The sequence below is a fragment of the Hyperoodon ampullatus genome, assembly GCF_949752795.1.
Source record: "Hyperoodon ampullatus genome assembly, chromosome: 8".
Classification (NCBI taxonomy): Eukaryota; Metazoa; Chordata; class Mammalia; order Artiodactyla; family Ziphiidae; genus Hyperoodon; species Hyperoodon ampullatus.
The window spans coordinates 52,952,982-52,976,937 of NC_136921.1; the positions used below are offsets into that span (position 1 = coordinate 52,952,982).

The 23,956-nt window shown below is 42.6% G+C and overlaps 1 protein-coding gene across 2 annotated transcripts in view; it reads left to right on the top strand.

Moving 5' to 3' along the window:
- Nucleotides 1–1,261: 1,261 nt before the first annotated feature.
- Nucleotides 1,262–23,956, top strand: part of ACMSD (aminocarboxymuconate semialdehyde decarboxylase) — a gene marked incomplete at both ends in the record, with an annotated part of 63,642 nt that continues 40,947 nt past the window's right edge. The window contains 4 exons of one of the 2 annotated variants that reach the window (XM_079710131.1): nucleotides 1,262–1,345; nucleotides 8,180–8,224; nucleotides 19,823–19,919; nucleotides 23,805–23,854. In XM_079710131.1, coding sequence (XP_079566257.1) covers nucleotides 1,283–1,345; nucleotides 8,180–8,224; nucleotides 19,823–19,919; nucleotides 23,805–23,854 — 255 coding nt within the window. Of the gene's footprint in view, nucleotides 1,346–8,179; nucleotides 8,225–19,822; nucleotides 19,920–23,804; nucleotides 23,855–23,956 lie in introns of those variants that run through there. The other variant, XM_079710130.1, reaches the window with a different exon arrangement.

Below are 23,956 nucleotides of genomic sequence, written 5' to 3' on the forward strand. Positions count from 1 at the left end.
TATAAAGTGCTTTAAAACTGCTTACACTTACTCTGAGTACTGGCAGGTGCCTCCATGTTATTTTAAGGCTAATTCATTTGCTTAAGCTCATTGAACTTTTTACAAAAATGATCTTGAGGATTTCCTGTATTTTCTTTCAAGCTGAGCAAGCATTTAAATATATGTTTGTTATAATTTATCCAGAATCTAGTTGAAAAGAATGTTTGTTAAAATTTATCCAGATTCTAGTTGAATAGCCTAGTAGGAAGGTTGTTTTTTTTTTAAACTACCTAGTCCCTTCATTGTGGAGACTGAGCTGATGGAAGCATTCCAAAGCAGGTCCAAGGTTTTGCCAGGGTCCTTAGGTCCCCTGAACATTTTAAGCTTTCCAGGAATAGGAAAGGACAAACACAGAACAATAAAGGGCTGCTTTGCTCCAGGCTCTCTTTGGAAGCAGGACCATAAGCCTCCCTTTATGCTCCAGTGGAAGCCCTCCCCAAACTGCTCTGACAACCCTCTACTTCTCCCTACACTTACACTCTGTACAAATACCTATAACAATGTACGTATCATTTTATCTCTCATTCAACCTTATATTCTCAGCACATAGTAGTTCTCAATAAAAGTTTGTCAAATGCATGTATGAACAAATGAAAGAAAAGGCAATGGAGGAAATAACATATACCAAGTATGGGTTCTTTCTATGATTTAAAAGTCAAGATGAAACTTCCTCCACACGTTTCAACATGCTAGATTTTCATGAACAAGCCAATTGCTAAGTATTGTTTAAAGACATAAAGGTAACTACCATACAAAAAGCAAAAAGCATTACAAGTGGTTTCTTCTGGGGAATGAAACCAAGAATAAGAACAGATGAGTCAGGGATCTATTATTTTCTTTAAAAGTCTTCTGATATTTGATTTTTAACTATGTATATCTTGATAAAAATTAAAATATTCAAAAACAAAGATTAGTCCATTTTTGACCTGCTATAACTCAAAAGCAGTCTGCAGTACATTTGACCTCACGGGGTTTAGTACAGTTTTGTTTTGTTTTGTTTTTTTTAATTTTGTGCCCGGAGTCCTGATTACCAAAGAGTTGTTGACCCAAAGCCAAGTCGACAGATAAACAGAACTGTGGACTTTAAGAAGGCAGCTCCAATGAATCTATACCGGCTGAGCAGGCATACTGAGTGGTGCCTGAAGGCAGCTGTAAGGATGAAGTAAATCAATTAACTCCATGGTTTTCATGAAGACCTCTTCATATCAAAACTTCTTTCTTTACATGTGTCTCCTCTGATCCCATGGAGATGAAAATTGACATCCACAGTCATATTCTACCAAAAGAATGGCCAGATCTAAAGAAGGTAACGGTGATTAATTTGCTGAATTATTTCTAGAACTTCTCCAGCATTTCTCAATGCCTCTACTATAGAATGATGTCTTCTTTTGGGAATTAGATGTTAAGTTTCTCTGCTTTAGGAGTGATTTTAAGTTATTTGGTAGTTATTAAGTTATTCTGATTTCCTAGTTTTTTTAAATGATTTCATATTTATTTTGAAAGAACATTGATAAAAAGAAGTAAGTGTTCTCTCAAAATCCCTTTTCCCCTCAAATGAAGCACTCTTTAAAACTTCTGGACGATATAAGTCAAGCAGGTTTACTTCCATTTAAGTCACATATTCAGCTGCTGGGGAGACAGGTGACAATTACAGTTTCAAGTAAGAAACTATTAAAAAACAGAATGTGATAGGTTCTCATTACTTCTAAAACATATCTCCTTTCTAAAATGTTTAAAATAAGTTTTAGAAGCACCAAATGATAGCTCTGTGGAAATTTTTTTTTGTCTATTTTAAGACACTGTCTGAAACCATTCCTTTTTGATGTTCTTTAAGCTGTAAATCCTTGTTATGAAGTACAGAGTAGGAACATCAAAAAAAAAAAAAACTAGAGGAAATGACATGAAACGTTTGCACAGTGAATGTCTCTCAAGACTCTTCTCTCTGTTTCTCAAAAGATGGAAATTTCCTTTTGTCATTAAGAAGTTTTAAATGAATACTAAAACAGGAAGGTGGGGAAAATGAAAGAAATTTAAAATTGGTTTGAGTTTTTGCTCGGGCTAAGTATCAGATTTTACCCAATCTTCAGCCTTCTCTAGTACTTATACACTACTCATAGTGTTTCATCTTTTTTATCCCAAGTGAGGAAAAATGAATGAACCCAAACTCTAATTAAAATGTGGTTCACTGTTTCATTGTGCAGGTAAATGAAACGATTTTCTTCTCATAGTTGTCTTTTGGAAGAATGGTCATCTTAAGTGTTTCTTTGTCCACTGGTATTTTAGGTTAAGATGGACAGTGGACATTGTAGATCAGAAAATACAAGTGATGCTAAACCATCTTTGAAAGGTTTTCCTATTATAGTTCATAGTAAGAACTAACCCTATCAAACTAACCCCTCCAAAAGGAGCCTAAGTGCCTACATGGGAACTTGCTGCTCTGAATGCTGTCATCCTCATCATATTTTATTAAAGTGTAGACACCACTGCACAATGTTAGTGATGAATACCCAAAACATTCTACCTAGTATCCTGTGCCATAACCCTACCTCCCAAGCCTGCCTCCACTTTGAGCTGAGAACTGGACACCAAGAGCTGACAATTTCTAGCCGCCTCACCTAATGCAGGGCCCTGAAGGCATTATTAAAACTGCTCCCCCCCCCCCAAAAAAAAAACTGCTCCAGAAGCTCAGGGATGCAGAGTATGGGGAGGCTATAGCCACAGCTGTGTGCCCTGGAGATTCCCCTAGCACAAGTTCTGCTGGCTCTTTATTGTTATGCCTTCTTATCTTCTAGTTATGCCTTCCTATCTTCTAGTTATGCCTTCCTATCTTCTAGTTATGCCTTCCTATCTTCTAGTTATGCCTCCTATCTTCTAGTTATGTCCTCCTATCTTCTAGTTATGCCCTCCTATCTTCTAATTATTCGTGAAAAGAGGGGAGGGGCATTTTGTACCCATAAACCAGGCTTTTATCAAGCAGTCTCACACCCTGCAAGCAGATACACTTTTTTTAAAAAAATTTTATTGACGTACAGTTGATTTACAATGTTGTGTTAATTTCTTCTGTACAGCAAAGTGGCTCAGTTACATGTATATAACTGAGTATATATACATATAATATATATTTTTTCTTTTTCATATTCTTTTCCATTATGGTTTGTCACAGGATATTGAATACAGTTCCCTGTGCTATACAGTAGGACCTTGTTGTTTATCCACCCTATATATAATAGTTTGCCTCTGCTAATCCCATACTCCCAATCCTTCCCTTCCCTACCTCCCCTCCCCCTTGGCAACCACAAGCCTGTTCTCTATGTCTGTGAGTCTGTTTTTGTTTCGATAACTGATATACTTGATGCTGATGATGGTAGTAATAATAATCATAATACTCTTACACTTCCAGAGAGCAATATATACATGTAATTTGATTCCATAAAATCTTGTGAGTTTCAGATAGGATTTCTATCATTAGCCCTGCTGGACAAATGAGGCCCCTGAGACTCAGAAATGAGGCTAGTATCCCAGAGCTTCATGGGGCTATGGTGGCCCCTCCATAGCTCTACGCCCACACCTACCTTCCAAGAGCTGCCCAGGAGCACATCATGGGGGGGATATCCCTGCTTCCCTCTGCTAGACACCAGCCTGCTCCCCAACTCTCCACACTCATGTAAACCCACTGAGGGCTTCCTCACAGCAGGTCAAGCAATGTGATCTGCTATGTGCTGGAAGTTTCCGTTGGACTGCAGGCAAGTCAGTGATGAAACAATTCGCAGAAAACAGTTTGTGTTTTCAAACTGGGAGGAGGGAGATAAATAAAAATACATCTAAATGGTGGTGGGTTCCTTCTCTCTCTCTGTCCTTATTTCCAGTCTATATGATCAGAGTATTAAAGTGACATTAGTGGATAGCAGATAGTCCTTGGTGTTCATAGAGTTCAATATTTCTAGCAGAATTTCCTTTGTCTTCAAATCGTTTCTTAGTAGGTAAAATATTATTTCAAAACATCAATCTCCGATCTTTTCTCACCATTTTTTCAAACTTCCCAATAAAAAAAATGAAAAGAATAAGCCAGTCCTAGTTTTATTTTGGAAGATGAAGCCCCTTTGGAAGAACTGATATCTCTTTTCAAACCTGCCTTTTCTTGTTAAATATTAATAGACACACTTCAAAAACCCTGACCTCCTTATGCAGTGAAGACATAGAAAAGCAGAATCAACACGCCTGGGTTGGTGATTAACTAATGATTACAAAGGACTGGGATTTGAGAAAGTTTTTCATTTTCACTTGCTAATAATGATTGTAGTCAGAGTTAGAGTTAAGATCCTTAGGGGGGAAAATCTACCTGAGGTAGAAAAGAGTGCAGGGTGCACTTGATTACATTGTTCCTGATGAATCAGGACCCACACTCTGGCCCAAGAAACCAGGGTGAAAGTTGTTTCAGACTGATCCACAATGAGATTACTCATAACAACAAGGATGCTGATAAGGTTTCAGCTTTTCCTTCAGCAAGACTTCATTGCCCACCTACTAGGTGTCCCATAGTAAGGTTTGCAAAGATTCTTCTAATTTTAAATGGGGTCCCAAAATTCCAGCCTTTAGGAAAAGAATTATATATTTACATCTTCTTTCATTAGTGATGATTTAATTGCACTTGATCGCTGTAAGGTTTTAGGAGACAAAATCCCAGACATAACTTGACTTTTAAACAACTCCTCTGAGCGAACAGATATCTGGTTTCATCACCCAGGAGGTTCATTATTCACCTCATGAGTGTGAGGTCCCCAAGACATTAAAAATGTCATTCAGCTCATCAACCTCCGATTCACATATACCCATTTCAGAAACACAACTCTTGTAGATAGAACTGAATTCCCTTCAATTTTTAATATGTTTTTTTTATTTGTCATGCCCATAAATGTCTATGGGACACTGGTCACTGTCAAACATTTTCAGATGGTAAATGCCTCCTGGCATATGCTCTGGCAAAAACTACTCTGAGGGTCAAAAATTTCAGACCCCAGGCTTGGTTCAACCTAGGATGAGAGGCTGGGGATTGTGTGGAGGCCAGATTTGGAGCAGAATAAAGTTGCCCCAAATAGGTTAGGTCTTTGTAAAGGCTCAGGGCAAGTACAAGGTGTTCCAAAGCGTTCCAAGTGCTTTCCAAGACAGGGAAGGGAGGAACACAGAGTGCCAAAGGGCTCCTTCCTTCACAGCGCTCCTTAGTGTCTGCTCCCAGCGTACGCCTTATTTCACGACCTCAGGATGGAAGAGGCTGTCACCGCCATGCCACCCCCACTGCCATTACTGCCTGCCACCACTACCATCACCATCATTGGTACCAGCACTGTCACCAAACTCACTACCACAACTATCACCACTACCATGTCATAGCTTCCACCACTGCCATTACTATCGCCACCATCCCTAGCACCGTCATCACCATCATCATCACCACCACTGCCACCACCGCCACCACCGCCTCTGCTTCCACCACTGTCACCACCATTATCATGGTTAGCATTGATGAAGCCCTTTCTGTAAGCCAGGTCTGGTGTCCATAGCTTTGTCCGAATTGTTTCAGTCAATTCCCATAAAACCTTATGTCACCGCGACTGCGGTGAGCCTCATTTCACACATAAGAAAACAACGGCTTCAAGATGTTAAGTTACTCCAAGAAAGTATCTTGTAGGCGGACTGTGGTGTGTGACCAGATCCCTCCGTTCTGCCCCTCCCTGCCTCTCTGCCCTTCCCCAGGGCAATACTTCTCTCACCAGCTAACTTATGGGTTAACATTCCATAGGGAATTAAGAAAAAGAAAGAAAGAAAGTGAGGAAGGAAGGAACAGAGGAAGGAAGGAAGGAAAGAAAGAAGGCGGGAAGGAAAGAAGGAAATAAAACCTTTCCTTTTACAGTAAAGTAAGATTTCAATGGTATATTTCTGGCTCGAGAGAGCATTTCGGTTTACTCTAAAGTGTAACTGATTGAGGCCATTCCACCCCTTCCCCCGACATGCACTCTGGGCAGCTTTATCCAGGAGAAGAGAGGGGAAAAGCACAAGGGTACTGAATGCATGAAAGGGTGGGAGGGCACCGACAAAGGAGAAATTGAGTGCCGGGAGGAGAAACTGGGGTCCCTGATGGACAGGTTCCCTTGTGTGACTAGCCTACTAAGCCAGGTCCTCCAGCGTCACCTGGGAGGAGGCAGGTGGACTTCCAGAGCTCATGTGACAATTTGGAGCTGGAATTCAAGGACAGATCTTCTGCCCAGGTAGAACAAGGCTGGTAAAGAACTGACCAAATCTTAAGTCTACTGGGGCAGAATGCAGGGACAGACATAGAGACAGACAAACACCCCTGTGCTGCAGGCCCAGACCTCCCCTCTGAGTCTGCAGGTGAGAGGGAAGCCAGGAAGAGGGATCTGCCAAAACCTGCCCCCCTCAAGACAATGTCCCTGTACCGTGACATGAGAGCCAAACCATGGTCACCTGGTCTCATCCAACCACAACAAGCGAGGAGTTGCGCAACATTTAGCTTCACTACCTCTACCCGTTGTTGCTGACAAGAGCTGTCCATGAGCCCTTTACACTGTGGTCTCCGGCCTCCACACCCTCCCCCTAACTTCACACTTCGAGAGCCATTGTTCTGGAGCATGGAAATGCTCAACACTGGAAGCACCTCTCCAATCTGACCCTAGATTACCTTTCCAGCCTCCCTCCCATGACACCGCTTGGCCCACGTTGTGCGTCAGTACCCTCCCCCCCTCCTCCAGGGGAACCTGTATGTCACTCTATCACAGCATGCCTCACACACGGTAAGGCTCTTCAATTACCCACCCACCCCGGCCTCGCCCTCTCAAGACTGTGCTCCACACAGGCTGCAACTGTCCTTCACTTCTATTTTCTCTGCCCTAGAAAGGCTGGTCATGGTGGGACTCCATGAAGGTTTGACAAATGAACAGAATGAGATTTAAAAACCTATAGTTACATGAGTCATATATGCCTATGTTCACAGGCAGAATCTTTCAAATATTTTTATTCATGACCCCCAAGAAGAAATATATTTCATACTGTGACTCGGTACAAACATTTATATCTATAATGGAAACAAGAGTTTCATGAAACTAATACTACACAGAAGCCATTCTAATATATTTGTGCTATGCTATGCTATGCTATGCTATGCTACGCTATCCTATCCTATCCTATCCTATCCTATTTCATTCCATTCCATTCCATGGCTTTACTATCTTAGCTTGGGTTTTCCAAGAAGCAGACCCTGAGATACGGATTCAAATGCAAAGAGTTTACTCTGGAGGTGATGCCAGGAAACACCAGTAGAGTGGGGAAATGAGGCAGAGAAAGCAAGGCAGCCAGTGAAAGTGTAGAATGTGTGCCTCACCTCAGAGTCATCCTGCCCGAGGAGGTGAGGAAACCAGTGTGTGCAGTTTATATACAAATGCCCTCAGTCGTTGATTGAGGGATTTGGGGGCTGGAAATTAGCACCACTAATTTCCTGGTACTTCTGATCTTCTAGAAGGGCCTAATCAAAGTTGGCGCCAATGGCAAAAGGGAAAATCTTGTCAAAGAAATGCGAGTGCTTTTAGTTGAAGGAGGGCTGGTGTGCACAGAAGCACTCCAGGGAAGGAATATGGGTAGGACACCAGCCTTATCTGTTACACGTACTATTTTATGTTTTTAGAACATCTGGGTCATTAACCACTAAACTGATTTCATGATCTACTCACAGATTGCAAACCACAGTTTGAAGAACAGGGTTAATGTTCTAAGATGGTATTTCCTAAAGAGTGGTCCCTACGGTCTGTACTCCTAGTGGCCTGGAAAGGATTTTAGGTGGTACACAAATATTTTTTAATGTGCATCCTTATTTAAAAATTACAACCTGCATTAGGAGAAAAGATAAAACTAGCACTTCTATGATAGAGAATTTTCTTCCTGAATAAATACATTTCAGGAAAAACATTGATTTGAATATAAATGTTGAATAAGTGATCATGGGCGTGGGGAAAAATGGGAAAGTGTTGCTTGAAAGGATAGAGCTTGGGATGCTCTGTCCCAGGGATGCGCCTTTATTGCAGTCCTCTCTGCTTTGACCTTTCAGTCTAACTGTGCTTCCTCTCCCCCACAGAGATTCGGTTACGGAGGCTGGGTGCAGCTCCAACACCACGGCAAGGTGAGTTTCTCCCAAAGCACGAGCGTGCCTCAGACCCACAGACCTGCTGAGTCTGAAACCTTCCAGCAGGCGGGCCTCTAGGAACCCCCAACTCTTCTGCCCTCCAATCGGCTTTATAGTAGGCAAGGGGACAGCACTGAGGTTTCTCAAAATTATTTGCAAAAATGGGCATAACGTCAAAGAACAGCATTTAGGAAGATAAAATTGGAATTGGACAAGCCATTAAGAAATGTCTCTCTCTCCCTCTCTCTTTTTTTTTTTTTTTTTTTTTGCCCTAGAACCAATTTTAGCATTGCTGTGTGTCAAGGAAGCGACCTGGCCCTCTCCACAGTTATTACATTATATTACAGCTGACCAAATAAATGGAACAGTTTAGGTTTGTGCACAGGCTGAGAAATTAAACATTGGAGGCAAAAGGGAGAAGAAGCCACTGTTAGAAAGGGTTGAGTTTGTTCAGAGGAAAGAGCGAGAGGAAGAAGGCTTGGGGCAAAGCATTCAGCCTGAGAGAGAGCTGCAAATCTAGAGCTGCACAGGGGTCAGGTCTGACTTCATTTTCAGAGGCATCACATGCCCTCGTGGAGTGCATGGGAAACCCCCCTGAGCTCCCAGTGGAGCACAGACATGACTAAGGCCCCTGGAGGACTGGTGGTGTGGGAAGACCACGTGAAGGGGTAACTCAATGCACTGTGATGAGGTGAGGACAGCTTTTGCACCAGGTACTGGAGGATGTAGACTTGGGCACCAAGGACTGGAGAAGGCCTCCTGGAAGAAGTGATGCTCATTCTGGGTCTGGAAGCAGAGGTGAAGGCTTGCCCAAGGAATAAAGGAAACTAGAAAGCAAAGACAGGGAGCAAAGGCCTGGAGATATCAAACACACGTAAGCCTAGAACTCAAGCATTTGGCTTGGGCTGGTACCAGCATTTCTCAAAGTGTGGTCTGTGGACCAGCAAGTTCAATTTCACCTGGGAACCTGGGAGAAAGGCAAATTCTTGGGCCTCACCTCAGACCTACCAAATCAGGAACGCTGAGGATAGGGCCAGCAATCTGAGTTTTGACAAGCCTCCAGCTGGTTCTGATGCTCACTCAAGTTTGAAAACCACTGGCTCTATTCACTCACTCACTGATTTTTATTGACACCTATTTGATGCCAGGCCCACCAGTCTAGACACATGGAATATGCTGGTGAACAAGACAGACATACTCCCTGCCCTTGTGATGCTCAAATTCTAGGGGGAGACAAACAAACGTGATCACTTCAGAGAATGAAATAAAAAACAGTGCTGGAACAGGGAATGACTGGGGAGATGCATCTGGGCTGGCTGGTCGGGGAGCTAGCAAAGACTTAGAGGATGAGAAGGAAAAGCCTGGAAGAGCATCCCTGGCTGAGGGAATAACAGTTGCAAAGCCCGCCATATAAGGAAGAGCTGTGTTCAAGGAACAGGAAGGAGGGCAGTTTGGCTGAGATGTGGTGAAAGGGGGAGATGGAAGGAAACCAGGTAGGCAGGGGCCAGATCATGGAGGGACTTGTAGCACGTGCTAAGGAGGCCGGGTTTTATTCTCAATGTAATGCAAATTCTTCGGAGGGTCTTAGCAGCTGAAAAAGGTCACCTTGTCTGATCTGTGGAGGATGGATAGAGGCAGGTAAGAGTCTGGGGCACAAAGTGGTGGGAAGAAGCTGGAGAGGTAGGCAGAAGCCTCATCAGATGGGGCCTTGGAGGATGGGTTTAGGCCTTTGTACTTGATCCTGAAGGCAGTGGGAAATCATTAAAGAGTTTTTTAAACATCAGAATCTCTGGAGCAGCCCATTTTCACCTTCATCAAAGGCCACCCACTAAGTGCCAATTTAGACACTGGGCTGCACTTCTCCCATGAAAAGTGTCAGTTCCTAGCCTGGCCTCAAGTCTCCCCAAAAGAGAAGACAAGCTGAGTGGAGATGATGACAAGGCCACTGGGAAGCCCCAAGTGCAGGGATGGGCAGCCTGTAATTTTTTTTTTTTTTTACTCCCTGTCCCAGGCTGCAGTTTGTAACCTTGACACTGGATTTGAATGGCCTTCATTTCATCTTGTTTCTATGTCAAAGAGACTGCAAAAACTTAACAGCAAATCTCAAAAAAAAAAAAACAAAAAAACCCAGAACAAACAAAAAGAAATCCAAGAATGAAAATATTTCCAGTCAAATCTATTACCTGATATTTCCAGAAAAACTGGATATAACAGTAGTCTTATAAAACAAAACAGTGACACTTTCCTTTCCTCTGTTTCAGAAACAAAACAAACCAAAACAGAACCAAATTGGTATTTACCTAATTACAGTAGTCAGGGATCACAGTCACTGGAAAACAACACGCAAATACATACAAATATGCAAATTCAGCTGAGAGCAATGAGAAAATCCAGCACTTTGTGGTAGAAATTTCTTTTCATTCTCCTGTATCCCTTTGGTGAACAAATCTTTTTTGTCCCCCATGAATGATTTACCTCAGAGATTCCTGTTTTCTGAAAGGTCTTTCCAGTACACTTCTCTGGTCTGCCCTATTTGTTTCTCTTCTTAACCTTTGGTTTTTCAATGCTTTTGGAATGAACCAAGGGGTATTTGTTTGCCATGGTAAAGCCTTGTTCAGAACTGAAAAACAACATTTGTCCTTGGGTTGAATATTTATAATTTGGTTGAAGATTCATAAAAGTATGTACAGCCTCCTCTCAGGAGCTGCATGGGGTGGCGGCAGAATTGAGTGCTGATGGCAGGAACACCCAACAGCGTTCAAAGGAGGCCAGACACAGGACCTAGTTCAAATCCATGGGTCAGCAGCATCTAGAAACATTGCCTGAGTGTTCTTCAGGCCCTTGAAATACAAAGACACACACATGCCATTTCCATCACACTCAGCATTTTCAGACACACTATTCTGTGTGATCTTCAATCATCATGTTCCTGCTCTAAAAAATGATTTCCCTCTCACTGTGGAGCCAGGAAGACACTCAAATGAATAAAGAACATACAGATAGTGACAATTTTGTGCTGAGCAAAAGAGAAAATAAATAGTAAGGGAATTCAAGGGGGTGGGAAGGCCAAGGCAGGGGGCAATTCTCATGAAGATAACAAATCATAGGACTGTAGGGCTAGGGAGCATCTAGTCCAGTGTTTGACAATATGGGTTGCAACCCAACAGTGAGTCATAATATCAATTCAGTGGGCTAGGACAGCTTTAAAAATAAAATAGATTACAAAAGAAAACAGCAGAATGTATTGTTCATGGTAAGAGTAAGTGTTGTTTCATCAAACTTTTGTCTCAGTTTGTATCTGTATAAATATTGGGTTGGCCAAAAAATTCGTTCGCCTTCTTCCGTAACAACATACCCGAACGAACTTTTCGGCCAGCCCCAATAGATATATACAGATGTAGTGGGTCACAATGGAAAATATATTTTTTAATGTGGGGTCGCAGCCAAAATCGATTGAAAGCCATTCCTCTAGTCCAATATCCTCATTTCATGCTTTTATTTTTAAGCTTAACTTTCCATTACATATGTAGAATCTGAATAAATTCTTTTTATTTTTTATTTTTCTCTTTTTATGTGCATTTATTATATGAATTAACTAACTACATGAACTGAGAAAGAGTCCCATTTGCAATGCAAATATAACATTCATACAAAAAAGGAAAAATCAAATGAAACCTTTCTTGATTTCAGGTACTTAAAAAAAATAAGGCTGTCAAATAAATTCTCCTTTTAAAATTTAAGCTATTGAAGATAAAGCTACAGTTCCCTTGGATCAGCCCTCCCCATCCTCAAAAGTAATTCCTATTAACAGTTTGGTGGGTACCTTTCCAGACCTTTTCCTGTGATTTTACTTATACATACATGCACCTATTAAAAAGGACATAGTATTAAAAAGGACATAGTATTATTTAATATGTTTATGTACATATTTTTTAGCTAAGTCAATCAGGTTCCAAACAGAAAACAAACAGCATACTTAGAATATTCTGAAAAGGGTTAATAAAGAGCCTACTTATAAAGGTGTAGGAGTGGGATGAAGCTGTGGAGGTAGGCAGGTGTTGGATGATGAAGGGTCTTAGGCCAGGTTAAGGAGTTTAGATTTTACCTTTAGGGCAACAAGAATCGATTCATGAGTTTTAAGCAGAGATCTGATAGCGAGATCTGATTTAGGGTTTTAAGAGTTTACTTGGCTGCTTTGTGGAGACTGGGTTGGAGGGGAGCAAGAGTGAAAGCAGCAAGAGATGAGGCTGGAGGCTGGAGCAGTCGTTCAGGTGAGAGAGTATGGGGCTTGGACCAGAGCTGGAGCAGTGGAGATGGAGAGAAGTGGACCCTTGCAGCGTCCATTCTGGAGACAGAATTAACGGCATTGGGAAATGGATGGGATGGTGACACGTCAAGCCGAGGGAAGTGAGAAAATGATGTAGTCTCAGAGGGATGAGAAAGATAATGCTGATATCAAAGGACAGAAGCAGCCAAGCCAGCAGGACAAGCAGATCTGGGGGAGAGAGCAGTAGGCTGAGTGAATAGAGCTGGAGGTGGTTGTAATAGAGCCTCCGTGGAGCTGTCCTTCAGAACCTTGTCATGTGGGACAGAGGCTGCTTCATGGTGACAGTGTCTGGGCCATTTCTGCCACCTTTGTACCTCAAGCCCAACCAGCCTGGCAGCTTGCATAGTCTAGAGGGAGAGCCTGAGTGGGGACTGGGGGCAGGGGGAGGAGAATGGAATCTGATATGAAATACTGGATTTTAAAATACATTTTTTCTTTTTTCCCTCTGTGCTACTTTTTTCCTTGTTGTCTATCCATTCTGTGTGTAATAGTTTGCATCTACTAACCCCAAACTCCAAGTCTATCCCTCCCCCACCTCCCCTCCCCCTTGGAAACCATAAGTTTGATCTCTCTGTCTGTGAGTCTGTTGCTGTTTTGTAGATAGGTTCATCTGTGTCATATTTTAGATTCCACAGATAAGTGGTATCATATGGTATTTGTCTTTCTCTGCCTGACTTACTTCACTTAGTATGACAATCTCTAGTTGCATCCATGTTGCTGCAAATGGCATTATTTCATTCTTTTTTATGGCTGAGTAGCATTCCTTTGTATATATATATACCACATCTTATTTATCCATTCATCTGTCAATAAACATTTAGGTTGTTACCATGTCTTGGCTATTGTGAATAGTGCTGCTATGAATATAGGGGTGCATGTATCTTTTTGAATTACAGTTTTGTCCGGATATATGCCCAGGAGTGGAATTGCTGTATCATATGGTTAATTCCATAAAATACATTTTTAATGATACACAATACCAGACATTTGAAATACCAGCCATATTTGAACTCATTTGCAGATAGTATTAGAACTAGAACTTAAGAATCAGAAGTGTCAGAAGTGAAGTTCCTTGGGAATCGGACTCTGAGATGGAGATGAGCATGCAGAAGGTTTATCAGGAAGTGCTCTTAGAATGGACATCACTGAAAGGGAAAAGAAGGAACCAGGATAAAACAGAGGGCAATGTTGAGCTGTGATGTAGTCTCAGTGGAGGCCTCAGCTGACCCTACAAAAAGCTCTAAAGCTAACCTCCAGAGTTGTCCCAAGTTGGGGGGTGAGGGCAAAGAAGAGGGGCCTTTACATCTCTGTGGCAGTCAGTCATCGGAAGTGGGCTTCCCTGGAAATAAAGCAGGACTTTAAGGGTAAGCGATTTACACATAGGATCCAGGTTTCCTGACTGCTGTAGTTATCATGACTTCTACTACCCCATGCTGTTCTGGCTTAAAACACATTAGAGGTATATTTGAAATGAGTTATCTGGGTGGCGATGGATGGTTGGAGAATTCTTTAATTAAAATAAAAATAATTTTAAAAAACCTTGGTTTTCTTTCAAGAGTTTATAAAAAAACAGAATTTGTTTCTGAGTTGAATAATTTAGAGCAGCTTGCTCCAATTACTTGATTATTAGTTAAGTTTAAGATCTTGGTTGATGTTGGGATCAATGTTAAAAACAGAACCTAAGAGACCCCCCAGTCCCTCCCCTAGCAGCAAGTGCTGACTTCTGAGGCCCATTTATACCCCTGCAGGGATCCTGGGTTCCTAAATATCACTTGAGAGGGATCAAGAATTGATTCTCCACAATAACTGTCAGGTCCCAAAATTCTGGTTGAAAAAGCAAAGAGAGGGCTTCCCTGGTGGCACAGTGGTTGAGAGTCCGCCTGCTGATGCAGAGGACACGGGTTCGTGTCCCAGTCTGGGAAGATTCCACATGCCACGGAGCGGCTAGGCCCGTGAGCCATGGCTGCTGAGCCTGCGTGTCCGGAGCCTGTGCTCCGCAACGGGAGAGGCCACAACAGTGAGAGGCCCGCGTACTGCAAAAAAATAAAAAGCAAAGAGAACTGGGAGCCTATTGGGGCACAGCTGCCCTGTGGTAATTTTCACTGAGAAAGAGCTCCCCTGACAGTTGCTGTCATTCATTTGCCTTACCATGGATCCAGCATAAAGGGTGTGGAGGGAAAAGTTTAGTAAGTCTGATTCTCCTGCAACATAATTAGGGCAACCCCCCAAAAAGACTGGACTCCTTAGGAAATTAGAGTAATTAACATTTGCTTACTAAATAGACACCAATTACCAAATATCAGCCTGACAGGGTGGAAAATGGCTTCATGAACCTGGATTCTTTTCCCAGTTCTATACCGCTAAGTGCTCTATAGCAGCTAAGCTCTATACCACCGCATCTCATGGACTCAATGGTAAATGCAAGAGTTGAACAGAAGAAATGATCCATTTCTGCTTTAACATGTTCTGCTTTGTCTGAAACCAAAACTTACTTGTGCACCTCCCAGAGAAACCCAATTTCCTCCCTTGCTATTGATAGTATATGGTAAAATCTGGCCATTGGATGAATCTAGAGACTGTCATACAGAGTGAAGTAAGTCAGAAAGAGAAAAACAAATATCGTATATTAACGCATATATGTGGAACCTAGAAAAATGGTACAGATGAACCAGTTTGCAGGGCAGAAATTGAGACACAGAGGTAGAGAACAAACGTATGGACACCAAGGGGGGGAAGGGGCAGGGGGGTGGGGGGTGGTGGGGGTGGTGTGATGAATTGGGAGATTGGGATTGACATGAATACACTGATGTGTATAAAATAGATAACTAATAAGGACCTGCTGTATAAAAAATAAATTAAATTAAAAACAAAAACAAAATCTGGCCTTCATTCATTAAGCAAGCTCTCTGGACTGTACTAAGTTCTTTACAAACATTCTATTATTGAATCTTCTGTATCATTCTGTGTTCTTAGTTGCAAACAGCAGAATCCACTCTAGCTAGTTTAATTAGAGAAGCAGCTCACAGACTTCCTGGGAAGGCCAGAGATCAAGCTCAGATGCTGTGCTAACAGAAACAATGCCCAATACCTGGCCGGGGACCTGTTCTAGCAAGGCTGTGAGACAGGAAGCTCATGTTGACGATGCTGAGATTGGAGACCAAAGCACTGCAGCTTCTGCTCCAGCCATGTCTGACACCTCAGGCAACACCCCTTATTAAAAGACTCTGGGTTCTGCAGAGTCCCTGCTTCCTCACAGGGCTCACTTCCAAATCAAAGTCACACATGGGGGCTTCTGATTGGCAGAGCCTAGAGCACAGGCCAGTGCCCCTGCTACAAGGGGAGCTGGGAAAGTGAATTCTGAATTCCCCCTCAGGAAGGGGGAATCATAATGTGAAAATATCTTCACATATAGCAAGTGTTCCAAGGATGCTGGGTGGCTACAAGCATGACAAATAAAACGGTCCACGTTTTACAGATAGAAAAAGTGAAGGTTAAACTCAGAAGGGCTGTAACTTAGCCAGTTATACGGCTAGTAATTTAATGAGATTTAAGCCCGTATCTATTGAAATGCAGAGACCATGCTCTTCAGCACTTTGCTACACTGGGTATTTTATGGTAATTAAGGTTTCCTAGTAAGAAGCAAAAGAAAAAACTTCTAATTGCCAAATGAGAGTTTGTTTCTCAACTTTTTCTCTTTTACCAGCACCCCTCTCCACTCCCTTCTTCACCAAATAAAAAGATGTGTTCCTATATTCTATTTGTGCAATCAGTATCAGCACTCTTGCTTGCAAACAAAAGAAACAAAGAATGGTTAGTTTAAGCAGAAAAGGAATTTGCTGAAAGTATTTTAAGCCCCTCAAGAATTACAAAATGCTTAGGGAACCACACTCAAATGTGCAGGTGACTGAAGCCACAGCCAAGGCCATGCCACAGGTACAGCCCAGTTAGGACACTGCCACCAGCACCACTGCCAATGGACATAGCTCATGGTCACTGCTGGAATCAGTACTGGCAGCATAAACTCACTGTTCTTGTCTTTTTGCATCACTTGATTTTGATTCACAACAAAGCATTGATCCGTCAAGTTTGGGACAAGGAGAGCAAGTATTTGGGTTTTAGTAGAGGGAGACTGGGCCCTACCTCTACCAGTACTCTTGCAGGAGAGTCCCCAATCCAGGAAGGTGGTTCAGGTGCTGTCAGTGTCAGCAAAGAATCAGAACTGAGGCAAATCAATCATGATGTCCTGATCTCAGAGACTCGGCTCTGCCTGGGTATAGATACCTGTCATAGTTACACAAGTCACTTGCTTACTGACCTATTCCCCAGTCTGTGAGCAATGAAAACATGGATGTGAGGGCTTGCTCATGCTTGGGAGATGTGCACAGGCTGCCGCGCTTAAAGGTGAAAAGTGCTCGGCCTCCTCCATGAAGGAGATGGGGAAGGTCTAGTCCTTGGATCAGAAAGATAAAGAAGGAAGCTGTAGCAAGACCTGAGCACAAGCCAAGAGGAAGAGGAGGAGGGCAGAGAACTCCATCAAGCACAGCTCAAGGCCTTTGATCACCACAGGGCCCAAGGGCAATCTTGAGGCTCTGAAGCACCACCAGAGGTCATGTGTCCTTAAGCAGGGGAATGGCGGGAGACAGCCCAGTCTCTAACTAACCATACATCATTAATACTAAGAATAACTAACACTCAACATGTGTCAGACACTCTACTAAGTGCTTTATAAAGAGTATCCCATTTCATGCTCACAAGATCCCTTTAAGGTAAGTCATATTATTATAACTATCTTAAAAATGAGCCAAAACTCAGAAGTTTCTAGACAGAACAGCTAGCGGGACAGAGTCTGAGACTCCACAGATATTTGATGTCACAAAGCAGAAGAAACCATGGAGCCATGGCTAAATGGGACGAGTGTGAACTAATCTGTGCCATCTGCCAAAATGATTTAAAGTAAGTGGTCATTATCGACTCTGACCATGACTCTGTCCCACCCATCTTGTGCTCTGGGCCAAAAGCAGTCCAAATCCAATGTATGAGTGCCTTGTATGCTGGGTGGTAAGCTGGAAGCAATACCTCCTCATGGAGCTGAAGAGGCTGCAATGAAGGCAGGGTAACTGAAGAACCAAGAATCTTCTTTCCTCCCCAAAGCAACCACTGACCTGTCACTCCAACTAAGCCTGGTCGAGAGAAGAAGGCTGTGCCCCAGTTATGCCAAATCCTCCAGGAGATCCAAGGAGTCCAGCACGGATACCTCAAATTTAAATAACAGAGAGAGAAAGATATTCAGATGTTCCAAATACAAGATCACTGCAGAGCATAATAATAATAACATCTGAATGAAATCATGTCATTTGCAGCAACATGAATGGACCTAGAGATGATCATACTAAGTGAAGTAAGTCAGAGAGAGAAAGACAAATATCATATGATATCACTTATATGTGGAATCTAAAATGTGACAGAAATGAACTTGTCTACAAAACAGAAACAGACACACAGACAGAGAGAACAGACTTGTGGTTGTCAAGGGGGAGGCGGGGTGGGAGAAGGATGATGGAGTGGGAGTTTGGGATTAGTAGATGCAAACTATTACATATAGGATGGATAAACAACAAGGTCCTACTTTATAGCACAGGGAACTATACTCAATATCCTGTGATAAACCATAAGGGAAAAGAATATGAAAAGGAATGTAGGGCTTCCCTGGTGGCGCAGCGGTTGAGAGTACGCCTGCTGATGCAGGGGACACGGGTTCGCGCCCCGGTCTGGGAAGATCCCACATGCCATGGAGTGGCTGGGCCTGTGAGCCATGGCCGCTGAGCCTGCGTGTCCAGAGCCTGTGCTCCGCAATGGGGGAGGCCACAACAGTGAGAGGCCCGTGTACTGCAAAAAAAAAAAAAAAAAAAAAAGAAAAGGAATGTATATATAACTGAATCACTTTGCTGTACAAGAGAGATTAACACAACATTGTAAATCAACTATACATCAATAGGGGACTCCCCTGGTGGTCCAGTGGTTAAGACTCTGTGCTTCCAAATGCAAGGGGCACGGGTTCAATCCCTGGTCAGGGAACTAAGATCCCACAGGCCAACACGGTGCAGCCAAAAAAAAAAAAAAAACTATACATCAATAAATTTTAAAATAATAATAAAATATTAATATCTACAAAAAATAATAATAATAATAACCTTTGGCTTATGGAACCTCTGCTCAGCCAGCTCAAGTACTCTGTTCTTCGTCTCTGTGGATGGGAATCTGCCTTAATTTCTTCCTTTTCTCACAGTCTTTCCAATCTCCATGCTTATGACCTAATTTTTTGGTGGTAGATTACTAACTTGTCTTTTTTCCTCAACTATATACCCTTAAAGTTTTACATCAGTCAGAGAAAGTATATTGCCCACCTTAGGTGCTACATAAATATTTGTTTTATAAATTGAAAAAAAAAACCTGAGAAAACTGAGGCTCAGAGATGTTGTTTAACTTGCTCATGGTCACACAGTAAGTGGCAGAATAGGGATTTGAACCTTTGCAGTCTGATTTCAGGGACCTGGATCAGAACTTTTCCCTTTTCTTTAGGGATCAGCAACAGGAGGCCCAATTTAGAGGCCGCTGCTGTGCTCCACACAGCCACTTAGTTTGCACCTCCCCACCCCCACACTGAGTATTAAAAGGTAGTGTACAAGGCAGGCATAATGCCTGGTAGAGGTAGCAGCTCAGAACCAAATTTCACATATGCTGCTAGACTGATTCACTGCATGGCCTGCCTCCTCCTGCAGGTGTTGACATCAGCGGGCCCTGCTCTGCTAGACAAATGATTTACTCTCACTATCCATCTGTTGCTTCTCTATAAAACAAGTGGGTTGGACTAGATGGTCTATCTCAGAGGTCCTTTCAATTCTAAAATGTTATGAATCTAGAGTTTTCCAAATGCTGGGCCATCCTCTTGGGTCTTGGAGCCAGAGGTTCTGGCAAGGTGACTTACACAATCCTCAGTTGTGTAGTCTCAAAAGGCCGTGACCATGACCTTGTTCTCTCTGTGTCCAGCCACTGACACCCACAGAGCACACCCCTTCAAATCCAAGCCAATATTAAGGCACAAGGACAAAAAGTTGAGTTCTGTTAAATAAACAGATTTCTACTTCTTTGAGGATTAAGTAAAAAAACCCTAAAAAGGTTAGGGGAGAACCACATTCCAAAGCATACAAGGAAGGATTAATCTAAGTCAGCTTAGGTCACCTTTCGCTGATGTGAGTTTTCTGACTTAGGGAGAAGCAAAGATGCTGAAAGATGGGAAGGTCTTCAGAGTGGTCCAAGAGAACTGCTGGGACCCAGAAGTTCGCCTTAGAGAAATGGACCAAACAGGTACATCCGATGAGAAACACTATCAATGTTTGCATCTGATGTAAGAGGCATGTCTACCGCTAAAGTCTGTTGACCACTTTAGGTGATTTATGTGATGGCAACTTCTGATATCCTTTTTTCCTCCAAGCCAGGCTGTTCCAGCTTCACTGGGGGAGGGATGGCACCTTCCACAATGATGTTTTTGGAGTGTGGATTTAAAATTTTTTGAAATTAGTTATACCCTGTTTTAAAGTAGAATGCTGTATTATCCAAAAGATAAAAGTGGTATTTTATTATTTAAAAAAATTTTAAGTTCAAATGCATAGCATTTACTTATTATAGAGCCAATTAAAACAGTAAAAATAAGAGTTCACAGATTAAGGATGCCAAGTGCCTGGTTAGTCAGATTCAGGATCCGATTTCCTTCTGTAGTTTCTTTTGGTGCACAGTACACAGAATGTCCTCACTGACACATAAGGGGTGGAAACGGGAGCAGTTTACAAAAAAGTTAATCATGTAATCTCAGAATACTCTACAATGAAACCAATCCAGAAATTTGAAAGGGGAGAATTAGGAAATTTTTGTTTCCAAGCTGAGTCACTAAAAATTTCTAAGAACTGCTCGCATTCCTCATCCCATATTTTAAAATCAAACAAATCCCCATAATTTAAAAGAATTATGAAAGCCTATCTAAAATATGGTATGATGGGTAGGGGATAAGATAAAATAAAATAAAATAAAATAAAACATAATAAAATAGTAAAATAAAAATGTGGCATGACAGCCACATTGTGCTTTCACTTGTTACTACCTGGTTGACCGTGCCATCAAGGAGAGTGTGCTCCAACAAGAGAACCCAGCCTTCTGGACACGCATGGGATCTGCCCAGAGACTGTGATGGGGAACTCCCCATGACAACACTGTCAGGCCTAAATTTTGACATCAGTGGTCTAGATTTAATCCAGAAAACAAACAATTCATACACACAAATAAAAGAGCCCTTTAGAACTACCACCTTCCTAACCAAGGACAAATGTATAAGAAGTTCAAAAATACACACAGAGATGGCAGGAGACATTTTATTCCAAGGTCTGCATAAAACAAGTTAATAGATATCAGCCCCAAATAAGGAGGTGGTCTCTGGCATGTTAGAATTTGGTATAGCTACTTTAGGCTAGATATTGCTTTATAGATTTTTTAAAATAATTAAAAGTACATCTAAATTGAATTCAAATTGAACTTTCTGGAAAGCCTGAAGCACTTCTGTAGACCATTCCATAGAACATAGTATATATGTCCCTGTACTAGAATGGGGGTGGTAGGGGCACTGAGAGAGAACAGCTTCTCAGACTGACAGCAAAGACCAACGTCTTACTCTAAATGTGAAGCACAAGCAGCTCCCACCTCTCAAGGAGAAAACTAGTAGAAAGGAGATTCAGATGACTGGTGTCAGAACCATTGCTCACGACTGCAGTTTAGGTGAAGAGTGTCTCCTTTGGTTTTTGTTGTTTGTTTCATTCCACAGCTATCCTTAAGAGGACAGTCAAGTCTAACCCTTGCTGAGCATTTTCCTTTGTGCCAGGTACTGTTCTCAGCACCTGACATGTATTAACTCAATTCCTATAACAACAACAACATCCTATAGATGCCAACAATGGGCATCTATTATTATGCCCATTTTACAGATGAAGAAACTGAGGAACAGAGGTTAAGCAATTTGTCCAAGATCGCACAACTTGTAGGGGGGAAAGCCGAAATTTGAACCCAGGCAGTCTGGACCCAAGTGCTTAACAAGTGTATCCTACTGCCTCTGCCGAGGTAAGAAAATGATAAAGGCACAGCACAGAAGGTTCCAGCAGGCCATGCCATCTTCAGAGGGAGAAAAATATAATTGCAGTCCCTGGTTTACTTCATCACATCTCTATGTGGCAGGCATTGTTGTACCTAGTGCCACCTGAGGGGTATTAGGAAGTGAAGTGATTTGCTCGGGATCACACAGCAGTAAATGGCAGAGCTAGAACTGTACCTAGGACTGTCTCTCTCATTCCATCACTTTTCCCAAGGGAGCTTTTCCCAAGCCTCCCTCAGGATGAGAATTGCCTGGGGTGTTCATTAAAACTTTTTTTCAGGGCCCATCCACTGAGTCACAGTTTCCAAAAGAGGGCCTAGGAATTTGTTTTTACAATGTTCTCTTCCCTCCACCCTCTGGCCCCTAGCCATTTTACTCAGCAGGTGAGTCTGGGGAACACTGTGCTATTGCCAAACTGTTAAACACCACTTTTAAAAAAATCAGCTCTAATTGGGTTAGACTTGTTTTTTTCCCCTCTTGATTCCCAGAAACCAAAGAACATGTATCCAAATCAACCAACACATAAATAATGTAATTTACTATGTTAATATAAAATATGGTGACAAGTGATGGCCACTGGGGTATACAGAAGGTGCAAGGCTGGACAGCAGCCTCATCCCACCACTTGCAGGCCATGTGATCTAATCTATAAAATTAAATACAGTAATGTAAGAAAAAGCATTTGTGTAAATGTAAAGATTTTACAATTGAACGGCATTTATCTGTTGTATACTAATCACTGAATACAAATCATATCTGTGACAATGTTTAACAATGCTCTCTAATCAAATGCTGTAGTGTCTAGTCCTCACTAAACAATGATTTATTTATTCATATATTGGGTATGTTAAGGATAGAGCATGGACAGACAGGTTCATGTGGTGTTGAAATTCAAGTAGGGCACAGCACAGGATAAATAACCACAGTCATGACAGACTGTAATAAGTTATCAGAAAAGGAAAGGAACAGAACAATGGGATAGAGAGTGGATGGAGTTGGGGAAGGCCTCTCTGAGGATCCGACATTTGAACGGAGACCTTAGGGTAAAAAGGAGCTCGTCCTGTGATGAGCCATAAGGAGGGCATTCCAGGCAGATGGAACAGCAGTGCAAGGGTCCTGGGGCAGGAAAGCACTCCAAAGAAGAGGCAGGAGGCCTATGAAGCTCAACGTGAGCCCCCAGGAGAGACGGAGCCTTATAGACCGTGTTCAAGTTTGGAGTTTACTCTGAATGTGATGAAAAGTGCTTGGAAGTTTTGAGCAAGGGAGTGACTTGATCTAAGTTTTAACCCTTACCCTGGCTTCCAAGTGTAGAACAAACTGTAAGAGGACAGGAGTGGTAGTCGAAGAGCAGCTCAGAAGCTTCTGCAGTGGTCCACGTAGGAAATACTGGTGGCTTTGACCAGGCAGTGGCAGGGGATGGGGAGAGGTGAGCACATGAAAGGAACTGGAATAGAGCTAATAGGACTTGCTGTTGGGTTGGACGTCGGCATGAGGGAAAGAGGAGCCACCATTGCTTTGGCAGCATCTCTCCTGATAACCCAGCTCCAGGAGTGTGAAGATAAGAGATTCTAGGCATCCTGGATGCTGGATGCTGGATTCTGGAACCACACTCAGGGTCTCATTCTGGGCATTCCAGACAGTGGGACTCTACCCATGCTCACTTGGGAGATGAATTAAAGGGGCCAGGAAGGTGCCTGAGAAATACACTCTGTCATGCATGACCTAAGATGAAAAGCCCTAAAAAACTGATTGGGAAATGTCTTGCTTAAAACTTCACAGGAAGGAGGGTTGGAAAAAACCTTTAAAAATTTGCTTTTTAGTTTTTCTTGAATGATCTCACTTCTGTCCAGCCTTTACTCCTCTCCTTAGAACTGACGCTGAGGGATGAGGGAAGCCTGGGACAGAGACCCTGCGAGAAGGGGGACAGGGAGAAGCAGCGAGGGAGGGGAGAGAGCAAGGACGGTGGGACGGAGACTTGCTGGGCTCCCCGGCCCTGGGAAATGTCGGAGTGCCCGGGCCATTCTTCTCATTAGCTTTGCCTTTGTGTCTGTGTCTAGGAGTGACCATGCAAGCCCTTTCCACGGTTCCTGTCATGTTTAGCTACTGGGTGAGTGTGAAACCTCAATCCATCTCCTTGGTGGGCGAAGGCTCACTCACGTCCAGCTCCCTAGCAAGCAGACAGATGCCTCAAGTCTCAAACATTGCCCAC